This window comes from Solea solea, chromosome 21 (genome assembly GCF_958295425.1).
Source record: "Solea solea chromosome 21, fSolSol10.1, whole genome shotgun sequence".
Classification (NCBI taxonomy): Eukaryota; Metazoa; Chordata; class Actinopteri; order Pleuronectiformes; family Soleidae; genus Solea; species Solea solea.
In genome coordinates this window covers 15,869,893-15,884,586 of record NC_081154.1, presented here as the reverse complement: position 1 = coordinate 15,884,586, position 14,694 = coordinate 15,869,893, and the positions used below count along the sequence as shown (strand labels likewise).

At 39.1% G+C, this 14,694-nt stretch overlaps 1 protein-coding gene across 6 annotated transcripts; it reads right to left on the bottom strand.

Annotated features, from left to right (window-relative positions):
• Positions 1-84: 84 nt before the first annotated feature.
• cep55l (centrosomal protein 55 like) lies at positions 85-13,392 on the bottom strand. 6 transcript variants are annotated; one of them, XM_058621969.1, is made up of 11 exons: positions 13,351-13,392; positions 11,174-11,406; positions 10,974-11,081; positions 9,234-9,389; positions 6,345-6,401; positions 5,892-6,036; positions 4,002-4,129; positions 3,519-3,712; positions 3,012-3,108; positions 2,226-2,351; positions 85-2,134 (listed from the first exon to the last, which is right to left on the bottom strand). In XM_058621969.1, exons 2-11 carry the CDS (start codon positions 11,372-11,374, stop codon positions 1,934-1,936), a joined length of 1,413 nt encoding a protein of 470 aa, XP_058477952.1. In that variant the 5' UTR covers positions 11,375-11,406; positions 13,351-13,392; the 3' UTR covers positions 85-1,933. The 6 variants fall into 6 exon arrangements, with proteins under 6 accessions (XP_058477952.1, XP_058477951.1, XP_058477949.1 ...); XM_058621968.1 differs by having other exon boundaries at positions 11,174-11,441; positions 13,351-13,369; XM_058621966.1 differs by lacking the exon at positions 13,351-13,392 and adding an exon at positions 12,850-12,953 and having other exon boundaries at positions 11,174-11,441.
• Between the last annotated feature and the right edge of the window lie 1,302 nt (positions 13,393-14,694).

Genomic DNA, 14,694 nt, shown 5'->3' with positions numbered 1-14,694 from the left:
ATAATTGAACAAATGTTCCCTACTCCACTGGCATAGAAATACAAGCGGGAGTTACTGAAATGACACACCCGTCTGCTGCTAGAATACGAAACTTACATCTTTATTGCACATTTTTATACAGTACAGTGCATCAGAAAACCACCATGGAGCACACAATTCGAATAAAACCTGTAAAAAGCTAAATCAGGAGGCCAAAACAACATTCGCAGATCACATCCGGTTGAGATGCTGAAACAGACACAACAAAAACAAAACTAACCTAAGTCTATGCCCGTCACATTGCCAAGGCAGCAGGAATAAAAGGCACCTGAACACCTTTTTCCTTTTTGACCAAGAGGACCTTCATGAATCCACCTCTTTAAAGAGTTTAGTACAAGGAGTTAGGTCATGTAATCTAATTCCAGCGAGCTGGAGAAGTCAGGGCAGAGAGACAAGTTTGACTTCAACCAGAAAGAATATACAACCCGACACCATGTGACCAATTCAAGCTTCATTAGAGGTGTGGTCGTAAGTAGGCTGTGCCTTTCGCATTGAGCTGGGAGACGAGAGAAAACAGATTTATAGTCACTTGGCAAATAGGCTCCATTAAGTCTAAGTGAAGAATACATTTGTCGCTAAGTATGGAGTTTGACAGCCTTTTCCAACTGGAAATGGGATTTAGTGTACCGCTAAAAATCTGCATTTTTATTTGAGCTGCTGTCGATTCCTACGTTTTTTTTTTTGAGAAGTCAGTTACAAGATATAGAAACAATTCCACATTGCTATACTAGAGCACAACTATACACATGTACAAGCAACGCATGGTAGACAAAACTAATATGAACAGATAATCTCATTTTACTTTGTTCGTTACCTCATTATTTTCAAATCTAGACTTAGACCATGCGACACAGAGAGCAATGGAACTAGGAGTGGAGGAACCACGTTTACAGCTGATGCATGGATGGAACACATCAGGCCGGACTGTAAACTTTCACACAACATACAATGACGTTACTTTACTATTGGTTTAAAAAATAAAAGCTTTCATTCCCTAAAGAAAGACAATACCTCACCTTTAAAAACAACACAAGAATAAATAACCGGATCAAAAATACACAAATAAAACTTAAAAGCAGTCAAAATTCACTAAGAGCTTTTACGAAAACTGAAAAATACACTGCAGGCAAAACCATAGACTGTATATAGACATAGTCTTACTGTTTGGTGCCCAGCCAAGTAGGACGGAAGTTGCAATTTGCCACCAGGGGGCGACTCTGCTGGATGCACTTTGAACGGAGGTCTGTGGGGAAATTAGCTTCTACATCTCACTTGATTTATAACACGAGTAAACATTTTCCTGAGGTGTTAATGACCTCAATCACTGGGTTCAGATCTTAAATAGAACATAATGTCAAGTTTGTGTATTATGTTTGTATTTAGAGGATAAAGGTTAACAGGTGCAAAAACTTGAACAGCAGCGCAATCTTGAGGCTTCAAGATGTGGCAACTGATAGAGACTAAGTCCATGTTTATTTACAGTCTATGGGCAAAACATGGAAATAAACACAGAGGAATAATAATAATAATAACAATTGAAAAAAAAAGGTCAGTAAATGATTGGATCAATCTTTGGCTTTAAGAGACAATACTAATATTTGTTTTTTCATTTCTTTTAAATAGGAACTGTGTATACTATTCTATAACACATTGGTGACTCATTGTTAAACGTGTCATCAGCTTGTATCTAATTATCATGATAACACTGGAAGATGTATTTTAAACCGATAATATCTATAAATAGCCTAAAAACAATCCTGAACTGATCTCATAATATAGTCCAGTGTTTTTCAATCTTTAAAAAAGGAGCAACATGTGCTTGTTACCCACTGACAGCATGTCTTCATTCACAAAAAATATTTATGACACCCTTAAAAATCCTTTATCGTAAGCCTCAGGCGAGGCAGAAGTCGATGTGTCGCAGGAGTTCCCTGTGACGGCTGGCGGGATAGGAGACCTGACAACCGGGGCACTCGAGGAAACTTTCATCAAGGTTGGTGGCTTTGGGTGGTGACATGGGGTCATCGAGACTAAGACGCTGAAACTTGGTGTGGGTGCAGGGCTCTGGGGTATCGGCAGTCAACTGCCTCTGAAACTGAGAACATGATATTCATCCATCAGGACAAGCTCAAGACCTTTGTTTTTTTTTTTTCTCAGATGTGGATGTCAAGTCTAGTATCACTTACGTAAGAATTCAGTTTCACAGTCTGATCCCGAGTCCTGCGAAACTCCTTCAGCAACTTGTTCAGCTGGTGTTGCGTGCTTTGACGATCCAGCTTTTCATTCTCAAAGTCCTTGGCTAACAGTCGGATCTTAGAGGGGAGAGCATCGTATGGTATGAGGAGGAGGACGAGAACTCACTGAATTTCCCACTGATCGAGGCACGACGCAGTTAGCTAGCACTTTGTGTCAGTGCCTCCTACAGCCAAAAACTTGAACTACACATTAAGTAAAATGTAACTCGAAAGGCACTTTTCCGTTATACAGTTCTATCACTAGAACTGACAACCGCCAGCTTTCCACAGTGCTGTTGCTAAATACACCAGACTCCTCTGTTAAATATTGAGGTTTTAGACATTTCCTTGTTAAATGTTGGAGATCAAGACATGTTTTCAGGATTTTTAAGTCTTTTTAAGTCTTTTTAACTGATCTGCAGTTCAGCATTGTTGTTTGTTTTGGACGTCACGCTCGCGACTCCTCCAGTGACAACACTCTCTGACCAATCAGTGGCCGGCAGTCTGTCGACGTCTAATTTTATTACCGGCTCGAGCTAAATTGGAACCTCGCCAGAGCAAATACCAAAAAAAAGCACCAGGTACTATCACTAATAGAAAGGCTAAAAAACTAGTCGAGTCGAGCTAGAACTGTATCATGGAGAAGTGCCATGAACTGCATTTCCTACTCCTACTTTTTGAGAATAAATACATGTGATGAGTGACTACCAATGTCATGACAGTGGATGAGAGCTTCACCTGCAGCAGAAGTTCATCAGATCTCTTCTTCTCCAGCTCGATGTCCATGACCTTCACTTCCTCAGATGACACCCTTCTCTCCGCAGACGCTTTATGTCTGCGTGCAATATTTGTGTGTGATAAAAACAAAATAAACCAATCAAAACAAACTTCCCATCTGTGGCTGCTTCCGTTCTATATCATTGGTCAAGGTGCTGTGGGGAAACTGATAAAGTTACTCTTTCATTTACTGCCAGAACATAGAGCTATTTAACATAGATGTTGCAGCTGAAATTGCCGTTAATGTCAGCACATCCCTGAGGGTTCTTCTATGGGCCAACCAAGGTTTTTAAGAAAGTAAAACAGATATTTTAAATTAAAAGGTCTTATTTTTTTTAATTTCTCAAATCAAAAAAAGGAATATAAAATGTTGTTGCACTTGTCAGATAAAACATAAGGCCGAGTTGTTCCAAGAGACTTTCTGCAGAACAGCAAAAGTCTCCATTCAGACGCTGCTTCTCCACCTACCTGCTGCCCTGTTGCTTGGCCTGCAGTTGCATCCTGGCGTCCTCCAGCTCTTTCTTCCTCTCTCCGTACTTCCTCGCACAGGATGACAGCTCGCCGCACTTATCCTCGTACCTCCTCTGCAGCGACAGCAGCTCCTCCTGGACTCTGGCGACCTGCTCGTTTCGAGACTGCAGCTCGCTCTGAGCGTTCAGTGTCTGCGGAGCCAAAAAAAAAAGCAAAGTCGAAAACGGTCAAAAGCACGGTTTACGTGGATTCACTTTTCAGCTTCCACTGATCAATAACAAAGACGTCAACACACGGTGATTAAAACTGGGCAGGTTCACTTTGACTCAGCACTAAATCAGACCAATATTATTTCAACAGATCAACAGGAAGACGACAATAAGAATGCGAGCGGCACAAGTCTCAAAAAGTACCATAAGAATAATTAGTGAGGCAGCCTGTATTAGAAACAGTCACGGAGTGGATTTCAATGACATTTACCTGTTCCCTCTGCATGTGGAGCTCCTGTTTAGCTCTGGCAACCTGATCTTTTTGGCTCTCAAGGTCTTTCTGCAGCGCTGATATTTGGTCAAGCTGACATTTCAGTTGGGCTTCCTTTTCTGCACCTGCTGAGTTAACAGAAGAAGTGATTAGTTGGCACATGAAGGCGCTAATTTTGACATAACATTATCCAACTTTTTATTCTACATTAAAATAACAGCTAGCTCACAAGCTTGTAACGTGGGAGAATGGAGCCTGTTTGTTTTTCCCATTCCCACTCTGCACATGAACTTTTGTCTCTGCATTATATACTGTAAGTTTGGTGAGTGGGCAGGGACACTGTGACAAGATTTTCACTTAATGATAGTGACTCCAACTGCCAGAATCCGGCTCAGTGAGTTCACAAGTAAAGCTGAAGAAGACACTTTCTTTAAGCCGATGGCACAGTGCGCAGGAACCGTAATATGTTTCCTACAAGGACTACTATAGGTGCCTGAACATTTCTCATCCATCAGCTTATTAGTGTTTACCGCAGTGGCTAAAAAATCAACTAATGTTTGTATCAAACTGTAAAGTTTCACATATAGTCGCACAAAAACAGTGTTACACTGTAAGGGGCACAGTGGATGTGCAGTACATGGCTGACCTGCACATCTGCTGATTGATAATATATTTTTTAATATGCACTTGTACTCAACTAAATGTCAGGTTACTAGAGTATGAAGCTGCACAAAGACAACATTTTTAACACTGAAGAAATGTTTTTAAAATGTGTTTTCCTGTGATATTTGTGAACAAACTAGTAGACATTGTAATATTTCTACTAATTCGATGCACAGAAAAAAAAATAATGCTTATATAATGTTTATGAGTGTTCTCTGCAATTCACCATTTTAAGAAGAGAGGTTTCAGTTTCATTTGTAGCTTGTTAATTTCAAGGGTCACTTTTTTGCACTTTCCTGTTTTGAGGAGGTCTATTCATCTTGGCCCAGCATTTTATATTTTTTTTGGCAGCACTAGCACCAGCTGAATACTTTATTTTATACTTGGCCAGATTGTATTTATTTTATTATTATTATCAGACGCAGCCAAATGAAGCAATTCACTTTAAAAAAAAAAAAAAAAAGCATTAGGTTGTACATGTGCAATGTTCATTGACTTTGTGTCAAGAATTCTCTTTTGCTGTAAGGAGGAGAAAGAAAATCGCAATTATTGCTACTTTTGATACGAATGCTTGCAAAATTAAAATAAATCAGAATTGCAATTCATATCAGAAAATAGGCGAGAGGTCTTAAGAGCAGCGTGTGCTAGAGTTGTATGTCTCCAGACCGGTCTCAGTAAACTGCCGTCACAGGAAGAGCCGTGCGACACAAAAATCAAGCCGAACAGTGCCGGACCCTAGAGCAGTTAAAAATACTTTTAAATTGGATGTTACAATTGATTTAAATCAGTTACATATTTCCCATTCTTTAGACAATTGTTGGAGGTGTTAGCTGTTTTGTCAGATGACTTTGGGAGCAGTCATGTCACTCCTCAACAGAGTCTCAATCCTCTAACAGTGCACAGCTGTCACAGTGGATCTCAGCCAGTCTGTGAAAACATTTACAGTGAGTGAGCTCACGTGAAATAAACTCTGTCTCTTCATTGTTCTGCCTGTAGTTGAAATAAAAGCTTCTAATATGTATTGCATGTAAACTGCGGCTGAAGCCCATAAGTTATGATGTAACTTCAACACTAGCCTGTTTTGACTCATCTTGGTGTTGGTCTCTTCTTGGTCTCAATACCCTCTGGTCTTGGTATTGTTTTGGTCTCGGTTTAGGCGGTCTTGACTACAAGTCTAGCCTACGGTTTAGTTTTAAATTAGCCAGTGTAGCTCCTTTAGGTTCCCACCATCTGAATTGGCCTCTGGTTTGGGGTCCTGCTTCTTGGGCTGGGCCAGCTGCTGCTCCAGCTCCCGTGTATGGCCGATGAGGGACTGGACATAGGCCTCTCTCTGCTGGTCGTACGTCAACCACTGCTGGTTCTTCTCAAGAGCCTGGTGGCGACAGACAAGTACAACACCCACACTCAAAAACTGTACCAGACATTTGGTATTCAGCGGTACTCTTCAAGGATATTTGGGCAGAGCTACTGTAATTTGCTCTGTGACAAAACTGGTTTTATTGACTGTGTTCTATTCAGAAAAATAATTAAAAGTGTACTTTGATGATACTGACATAAATATGTGTCCTACAAGTTTTAGAAATACTGACTGAATAATAATAATAATAATAATAATAATAATATGCAAGTAATGAGTGAGATGTTTCAACAACACACACAGTAAATCGTTACTGAACTCACATCTTTCAGTTGATCTTGTACCAATGCCTGCTCTGGAGGGGGCATCTGTCCATTCTGCTGAGGAGTAAAACAAAAATGTTTGAAATGAACCCAAGAGTAATACATTCACACAATCGATACAGTGAAATATCACAATATTTTGCACGGCGATGTTACCGCTTTTGAGAAAAAGTATTGAATTTTTTCTAAATTGATGTTACAAATAAACACACTTTTTTGTGGATTAGCATTAAGTTTTCAGTCCACTAGATGGCGCCATGTGCTCACTCTCACCAGAGCCGTTGTGCGAGTAGATCGCAATATCGTGATAATACTGTGATAATATCGTATCGTGGTAATTCCCACCCCTAAGATTTACATAGGTTTAAGTCATTACAGACAGGAGTGCTACATCACCCAGGGGTGATATTGCTCAACAACTTTACTAAAATGGGAGTAAGCGGTCTCATAATTCTCACACTGACCCCCAGAGGTCAACACACCTGATCCCTTCTCAATGCCTAGGCCCAAGCAAACCCTTCATAGCTCCGTCACAACAGCAGGCATCGAAACAATCATCTCTGTGCTCAGGCTCTGTGAGCTCCTACACAGCTACACAGATGCCAGGCGAGCATCATGAGCTTGTCAACTTTTTCTAGATAAGATTTCAACTTGCGTGCCCATCAACTAAGCCCTCAAATAGCTTTGCATGAATCCATGGAGAAGGTGACACAGGGTGAGTCGGGGGGCTGTGGGTCAGATTATTTAGTCTAATGGAAAAGAAGCTAAACTAGTGCCCTGGAAAGCAGAGAACATTCCTGGAAAAGTCCCCACTAGAGCTGAAACGATGAATCGATTATTAATCGATTACTAAATTAATCGACTTAAATATTAATATTTTCTTCATTTCTTTGCTCTGGATAAGAAATGATTAAAAGTCAATCATTTTGGTTGGTGGACGAAACAAGACATTTGAGAACATCATCATTTCCAGGTTTTACAAACACCGATCAACATTTAAGGTTTCTAATATTCTATGGACCAAACGATTAATCGAGAAAATAATCGACAGATTAATCGATTATGAAAATAATTGTTAGCTGCAGCTCTAGCCCCACAAAGACATAAAGAGGAGAAAATCTACTTGCGATCAGAGCAGAAATACACCCATATAGACTTCTATGTCTGCATACACAGTGTGTATTCAAGTCCATATATGTACGGTTCACACTCTGCACTTTGTCACAAAGAACAGACTCAAAATGTTATAAGAGTAATCTGTGAACATTCAGAGTATTCCATTATTGTGGGTGAAAATCTTTTACATAAATGTAAAAAAATAAAATTAAAAAATCTTCCATTCTATCTTCTACCTTCCTAAGATAATTTATAATTAGTATAATATATGATATACTATATAATGACTGCAGTTACTAGATAAATGGCTATTTTGACAATTGATCAATTGGTTTGACTTTTTTATCTAATAAAAACAAGTGATCCGATTTGCATTTTAAATATTTTCTTGTTTCTATGACAACAAACTAAATATCCTTTGGTTTAAGGGCAAAGCGAGACATGTGAGGATTGGCAAACCGTGATCAACATTTTACACCATTTTCTACACTTTTAATGGAGTAAAAAACAATCAAGTAAATAATGAACAGTTTGATCAGTTATGAAAATACTTGTTGATTTTTTTTCTCTTTATAAAAGCAGGAGAATGATAGATTGTTTTTTTTCCCAGTTGTATCATCCCCTACTCAACCTGCATTTGGTCCCAAATGATTTCTTTTCATCCACAAAAAGCACCTCAAAATGATGGCTGAGTCTTCAGAAAATCCTACATGCCTCAAGTCCTAAGCTGAGCTGTTGCTCTGTCAGCCTCCCCAGGAGTCAAGGAGAAAGACTCTCTTTAAGAGCATAGTGATGCTCTGAGCATCAAAGCGCTGACCATGAATCATGAAGCTGCCTTTTGAGAAACAATTAAAAGCTGCTTTAGTGAGTGGTAACTAGGAAAAATCCAAAGGCTCCAGCTAAGATGTCTTTTAAATTAATATGTGCAATGCTATAGACAAGGTGTCATTTATGTTATTACTTTATCATAAGTGGACAAGGAGTGATGTGTTATTTTATTGTGAGTGAAGCAGTACCACCAAAAAACAAAATATGTATGTAATTACCTTTTCCCATGATACATTCTGGCCTTTAGTTTTAATTATAACAAATGACTACAGCTGCTTCACAGAGTCAATGGCTGCTGCTGTTGAAGAAAAAGGTCCTACAATGCCACCTAGTGGACAAAGGAACAAGTGAACCTGCACAGTGCTGCGGATCAGGTGCCACTTTTCAAAAGCACGCCCAGGGGCAAATTTCACACCAATTCTGATACAATTACACCATTTTCTCTTCCTATAAAGTACATTCCGAGAGTCGGGCATTGATGCTGCTATAAATAATGTCAGGAAAAACATTTGATCAGAATTCAAAGATTTCTGCTACAGAAAGCTGTGGTAGGATTTCAGGCAATTCTGCTCATCAGTGATAAAAAAAGTGTAATGTCTTCCTCAAGATTTAATAGAATCATCAAGGACTTTTCTCAGTTTCCTCACATTTTCTGACCAACCACTGGCAATACAATTATTTATAATTGCCCTTGAGCTTGTCATTAATATCTGAAGATATCAGTGAGTGAAGCACTTTACTTATCAATGGCAGAATACAATTTGCATTTCTTTTTTTAAACGAGTGTCAGCAAATTTAGTGAGAAAGCCGACGACATGATCAGAAGAGTACAGATAGTGATGGGATTGGTCAATTAAAAAGGAGATTTAGACTAGTTCAGTTAAGGATCAAAGTATCTAGCTGTCAATCTATACAGGTATAGTAACGGTACATTTGTCAACTTACTGCCACTTGTATTTCCAGAGACTGGCAGCGGGCAGAAACGGTGGCAATCTCATTTTTCAGGTTCTCCTTCTCCTGCGAAATACTCTGTATCAGTGCGTCTTTCAACTCTGTCTCCTTCTTCTGCTGCTCCAGCTGAGCCTGCAGTGATGTTACCACCTGGAAAACAGAATCAATTAATCAATACATGAAATAATGTGACATCCTCACAAACACTGACAACAACCATGTCACCGTGATTAAGTTTAGGCCTGGTCCAGAAAAAAAACGTGTCTATGTGTGATGTGAGAAGATGGATGGATGTTTGCAATCATGCTCCAACATGTGTGGTAGGTAATAAAATACATGATCTTTGTTGTTTCATAACCAGGAAGTTATGAGTTTGCCCTCATTTGCTTGCGCAGATATGAAGTAAATCGAAGACAATATACAATTTTTATCGTGCACTGCAATAAAAAGTATGATGGGGGGAAACAAATCGTTAATATTTCACCCAAGAGACTTGAAAAAGAAATGGAAAACTTGTGATTTATCAGTCTTTCCAGAACCTCATGATTTATAAAGATCTTATTTAAAACTCTTGTATTTCACTTTAAAAAGGTACATATATATACAGCCTGAAATAAAAGTATGTCTGCCAAAGTAGAAAAAGAGATTTCAGAAAGATAATCAACAGCCTTAAACAACCAGGTCCACGACAGACAAAGATATTTGGTTTATAAATATCTTGAGAACAGCATACACACCATGTGTTGTCATTGAGTTTTTGCTGGCTGTCAAAACGTCACTGAGTCTCACTTCTGTCACTGAGGGATAGAATAAAACTCCCAGCCAACTGTTTTTGTGACAGCTTAGTGGAATTTTAGGATGATTTGCCTTTCTGACAGTTGTCTACTGCTGGCAAAACACACTGTACGTGCCAATATTACAATGCCAAAAGTGGAACTACCCTCCACAGTTGTAGCTCAACTATGACGTTCAGGGCTACTGCCCTTGGTTCCAGTATACAAACGCTAGTGTGGAATCCAATTATTGAATGAAGTGTGCTTGCCTCCACTACACTATGGGGCGATAACTTAGTATTAAGCATGTCCAACACCATTCTGAGTCTCCCTACCATCCATGAACTTTAAAATATCCAAATAGAATTGATTTTGTTTTATTTGATGTTTTGTTGCGCTGCTTTAAAAAAATGTATATAAAGGGGAATGAATATGTTGTGTTGTCAAAATAAATAAAAATTAAGTTCTTAAAAAAAAAAAATATCCAAATAGAGAGTAAAATGGTCTACTCATCAGTCAAAAAAAAAAGAAAAATAATAATTACCACCTGAATTTCACTGTTCTCTTAAAGACATTCATTTATTTTTTAAAGCTACGCACTAAAGTTACAATATCTGATTTCTCAGTAGGTCTCTCAATCAGTTGACGCACAGTAAAGCTAGCTTTTCTATTATTCAACAACAATTCATCCGATCAGGAGACAGTTCTCTCTGCTTATAATGATAGGCTATTTGTCTGTTAATAAATGCCCACCCCTGATCATGGGGTGAAAATAGTAAGGAGGAATAGTTCCAAACTGTAGTCAAAATAGGACATCACTGACTACAGCTTTAAATATGTCTCGTGTGTACTGTTGTTTTTGTAATGGAGGGTCCGATGAACCGCAAAAGGAATTTCAGTAATGACAGTAGAGATGTGTCGTATAATCATATTTTGGCAGAGATGAGTCACTTGTACATACCTCTCCTCCTCGCGCTGACAGCAGCTGTCTCAAAGATTCTATTTCCTGCTCTTTAACCAGCAACTGCTGATTGTTCTTCCCCCACAATGTCTCAAGGGTAACAATCCTCTGACAAATGCAACATGGGAAGACGCCAAGTAAACATTAAAATACTAATTTATACAGCAAAATGACACGACACGTTTAGACAGTTCCTTTACCTCTAGCAGCTTGGTATTATCTGAGTCGGGTGGTTTGGTGGCTTTGGTGACGAGTCTTTTGTGCAGCTCATCAATTTTTCTCTTCAGGTGAGCGTTCTCCTTCCTGACTCTCTCCATCTCTGCCTCGGCCTTGGGGGCAGAGCTGCTGGACTTGAAACCCAGTCTACCGATGATGGTCTCTTTGTTACCTTTGGATGTCATGGCTGCTTTGTCACAGGTACTGCACCCGGAAGCTGGAGGAGTTTGGGGACACAAGAAATGTGGCAGTCTGTTTACAGAGAGCACATAGGCAACATGAGGTAAATACGTATTTTTGAAGTGTAACATATACTCAGCACTGACTTTGTCCCCTGCACAGTTTGACAGCATTTTTCAAGTGGAAGTTTTTAAACCAAGTTTTACAGAGAAAATTAGTAGACCAGCAACTTTACTGTTTCTACAAACTAAAAAAAAAAAAAATAGGTGGACACTCACAACACAGTCAGACTGAAAACATAGAACCATCACTCCAATTTAAGATAAGATTTTGAAAAAAACATTTCATATAAAATGAGACAGTCAAGACAGACTCTAAGTTCAGGAAAAAAACCACAATAATGACAGAAAACATAAAAGTGGTACTCACAATTAGAATTTAAATGATTTTATGAGTTGTAATGTATAAAGAGTATAAACATTGGCTTTATGGAGACTAGGGCTGAAACAATTACTTGATTAATCGATTACTGAATCAATTGTCAACAATTTTGATAATAGATTATTGGTTTGAGTGTTGAAACGAATGTTCTGATTTTTAAGCTATGTGAATATGTGTTGGTTTCTTTGCTCCATTTGAAACAGAAATCATTAAAACTGAATAATTTTGGTTTGTGGACAAAACAAGACATAATTTACTGGTTTGATAAATACTGATCAACATTTTATGACATTTTATGGACCAAACGATTACTCGATTAATCATGAAAATAATCGACAGTGAAAATACTCATTAGTTGCAGCTCTAATGGAGACCATGAAGCAGGAAGAGGATGACATGAAGGATAAAAAGGAGCTTTCACAGTTCAAGAGGGAAGGACAAAAGGATACAGAAAGAAAATTAATCCACAAGAATGAAGTAACGCAACAACATGGATGCCAGCTGCCAAGTTACATATTTATTTCGTGCTTGAAGGTACAGCCCCTCAAAAGTTATATGACCATAGACATTTTAAAATCAAGTCAATATTAATATAATCATACACATTTTAGACACTAAACTTCCTGATTGTTGAGGAAACCAGGAAATTGTAATATTTGATGTTTTATTTTGGCAGGAAATAAAACAAAATGCTTAAAAACAACGAAGAACGCTGAACGTTGTTATTATTATTATTGTTATCATTTCAAAATGTCCTTATACATTACGCCTATACGCTTTACAATCGGAGTAAATACACTCAGTACATTTCACTAACGCACATTCATTCCACACTATCTCATTTTACGTAGAAGGATATAATTCAGTGATAAAATGTGACAGCTCACGAGCGTAACACCCTGAGTTTCCCCTTCACCCGTGTTCACTTTCTGAGGTACACAGACTAACTTCACGTTATCTACATTAAATTACAAATTAGGCTATGAAAACAAAGTATAGCCGCGGTAAGTAAACGGAGAAAAAACTGTTTATTACTCACAGAAGCAGAGAATTGAAGGTTTCCTGTTGATTCAGTGTGTAACAACAAGACGGTTTAACAAGCCAGACGTTTTCGTTTCCTGAAATTTGAATTGCAGCGCGCTGACGTCACGTCCGTGACGAACAGTGCAGGGCTGCGCTCGTTTACTCCGTGCATGTCGTCTCAGACCTCGTCACGTCAGGCGGTGCAATGCATCAAATATAGAGATTAATTGCGATATTAGCGGCGCAGATGTGAAAAATCGATCCGTGATACGATATCATTTGTCCTCTATAGCTTTTACATTTTCAAGCGCCTTTTTTCCTTGTTCGAAACGTCTAATCGATATCTGACACCGGGCTGTGCCCTGTGTTAAATGAAGCGAACACGGTGAAAGGGGTGCATCACTCATTGAAACAAACAGGTTTGTCTTGTGTGTGTATGGATTTGAGCAACTTGTCTTAGGTTGTACCCTCAACACACGTCCTATTCAAATTATATTCTAATACTTCTAAAACTCACCTTTGAATTGAAAAAGGAGACAGTCTCCAGTATCTGGCACTATTTATTCCAGTAAGTTACATGATCACTCTAGCATATGTCTGTCTAACAATATACCGATCATAGCCATGATAGTCATCAAAGGTACAAATAACAGTGGCATCCACAATACCACAAAAAGCAAAAAATAAATAAAGCACATTATTCAATGGGTACTATAACTACACTGCAGTATACATTGAAGCAGGAAATGACCTAATTTAAAAAAAGCTGAAACCCATAATGCCTGCATTGTTGCACCTAGTAGGGTATTATGGGTATTATATTACACATAAAGGGTATTACAGTTACCAAATAACAAATCACAAAATGTGTATTTCTAAACTTTGGTCAAGGTAAAGGTAAAAGGTCTACAATGAACAGTGGAGAGACTATGTTTGCTATGTACAGTTTTGTTAGTCATGGGTTTTCCTCAGGTGCTAAAGCTGAGGCTCACATCCACACCACTTTAGAGAGTCCTTTTTCTATTTTGACTTAAAAGCAGAACTATGCAGGATTTTTACCATAATTGATAGCCTTGGAGTCATTGTGATGGTTAAATGGCTTAAAGCCCACATAGACCGGAAGCTCCAATTAACGCTGCGTTTGTGTGTGTATCTGCGTCATTACCTCGTTTATGAAACCCTAAAGTTTCAGAACAAACAGTTCAGCCACTGCTGAGAAAATAGTGTTGTATTGTTTTCCTGGGCTCTGCGAAGCGGATCGGCACTTCTGTAGTTTGATGTCGTCATCAAAAATCCGCACCACTCCTCTCACCACCGTAGCGCCTCCCGGTGCGGGCACTAGTCCGGGCACATCCGGTTGCGTACATTCAACCGCAGAAAAAGAAGAACTACTCTCGTTGTAGCTGCTGAGATGTAGAGCATCCACCGTGCCAGAGGGGGAGCTGTGTATCTGAGAGCTGGCCTATCTATTACGTCACTTCCAGGTACCTGGCCAATCACAGTACAGTAGGAAAGCTCTCGTTGGCTGGCCAATCACAACACAGTCCTGGTTCTGGGGGTGTGGTTTTGGTCTGAAACAGCGCGGCTGACGAGAGCGTCAGTGAGGAGATATTTTGATCGGCTCGTTTGCAGCGATTAGGAGGATTTTAACCATGAAAACAAGTTAATATATGTAAGTAGACCTCCATAACTAACATATATGTGTGATACAAGCATTCTATGTCGCCTTTAAATTGGGTGTTGCCTCCACTCCCCCTACTGTCTGTCAGTGGAAAACCAGCCTTGAAAGAGTAAGGCCGTGACCTGGAGTCCTCAGAATCATGAGGGTCTTCTGAGAAACACAAATTGCTTCACGGCACTA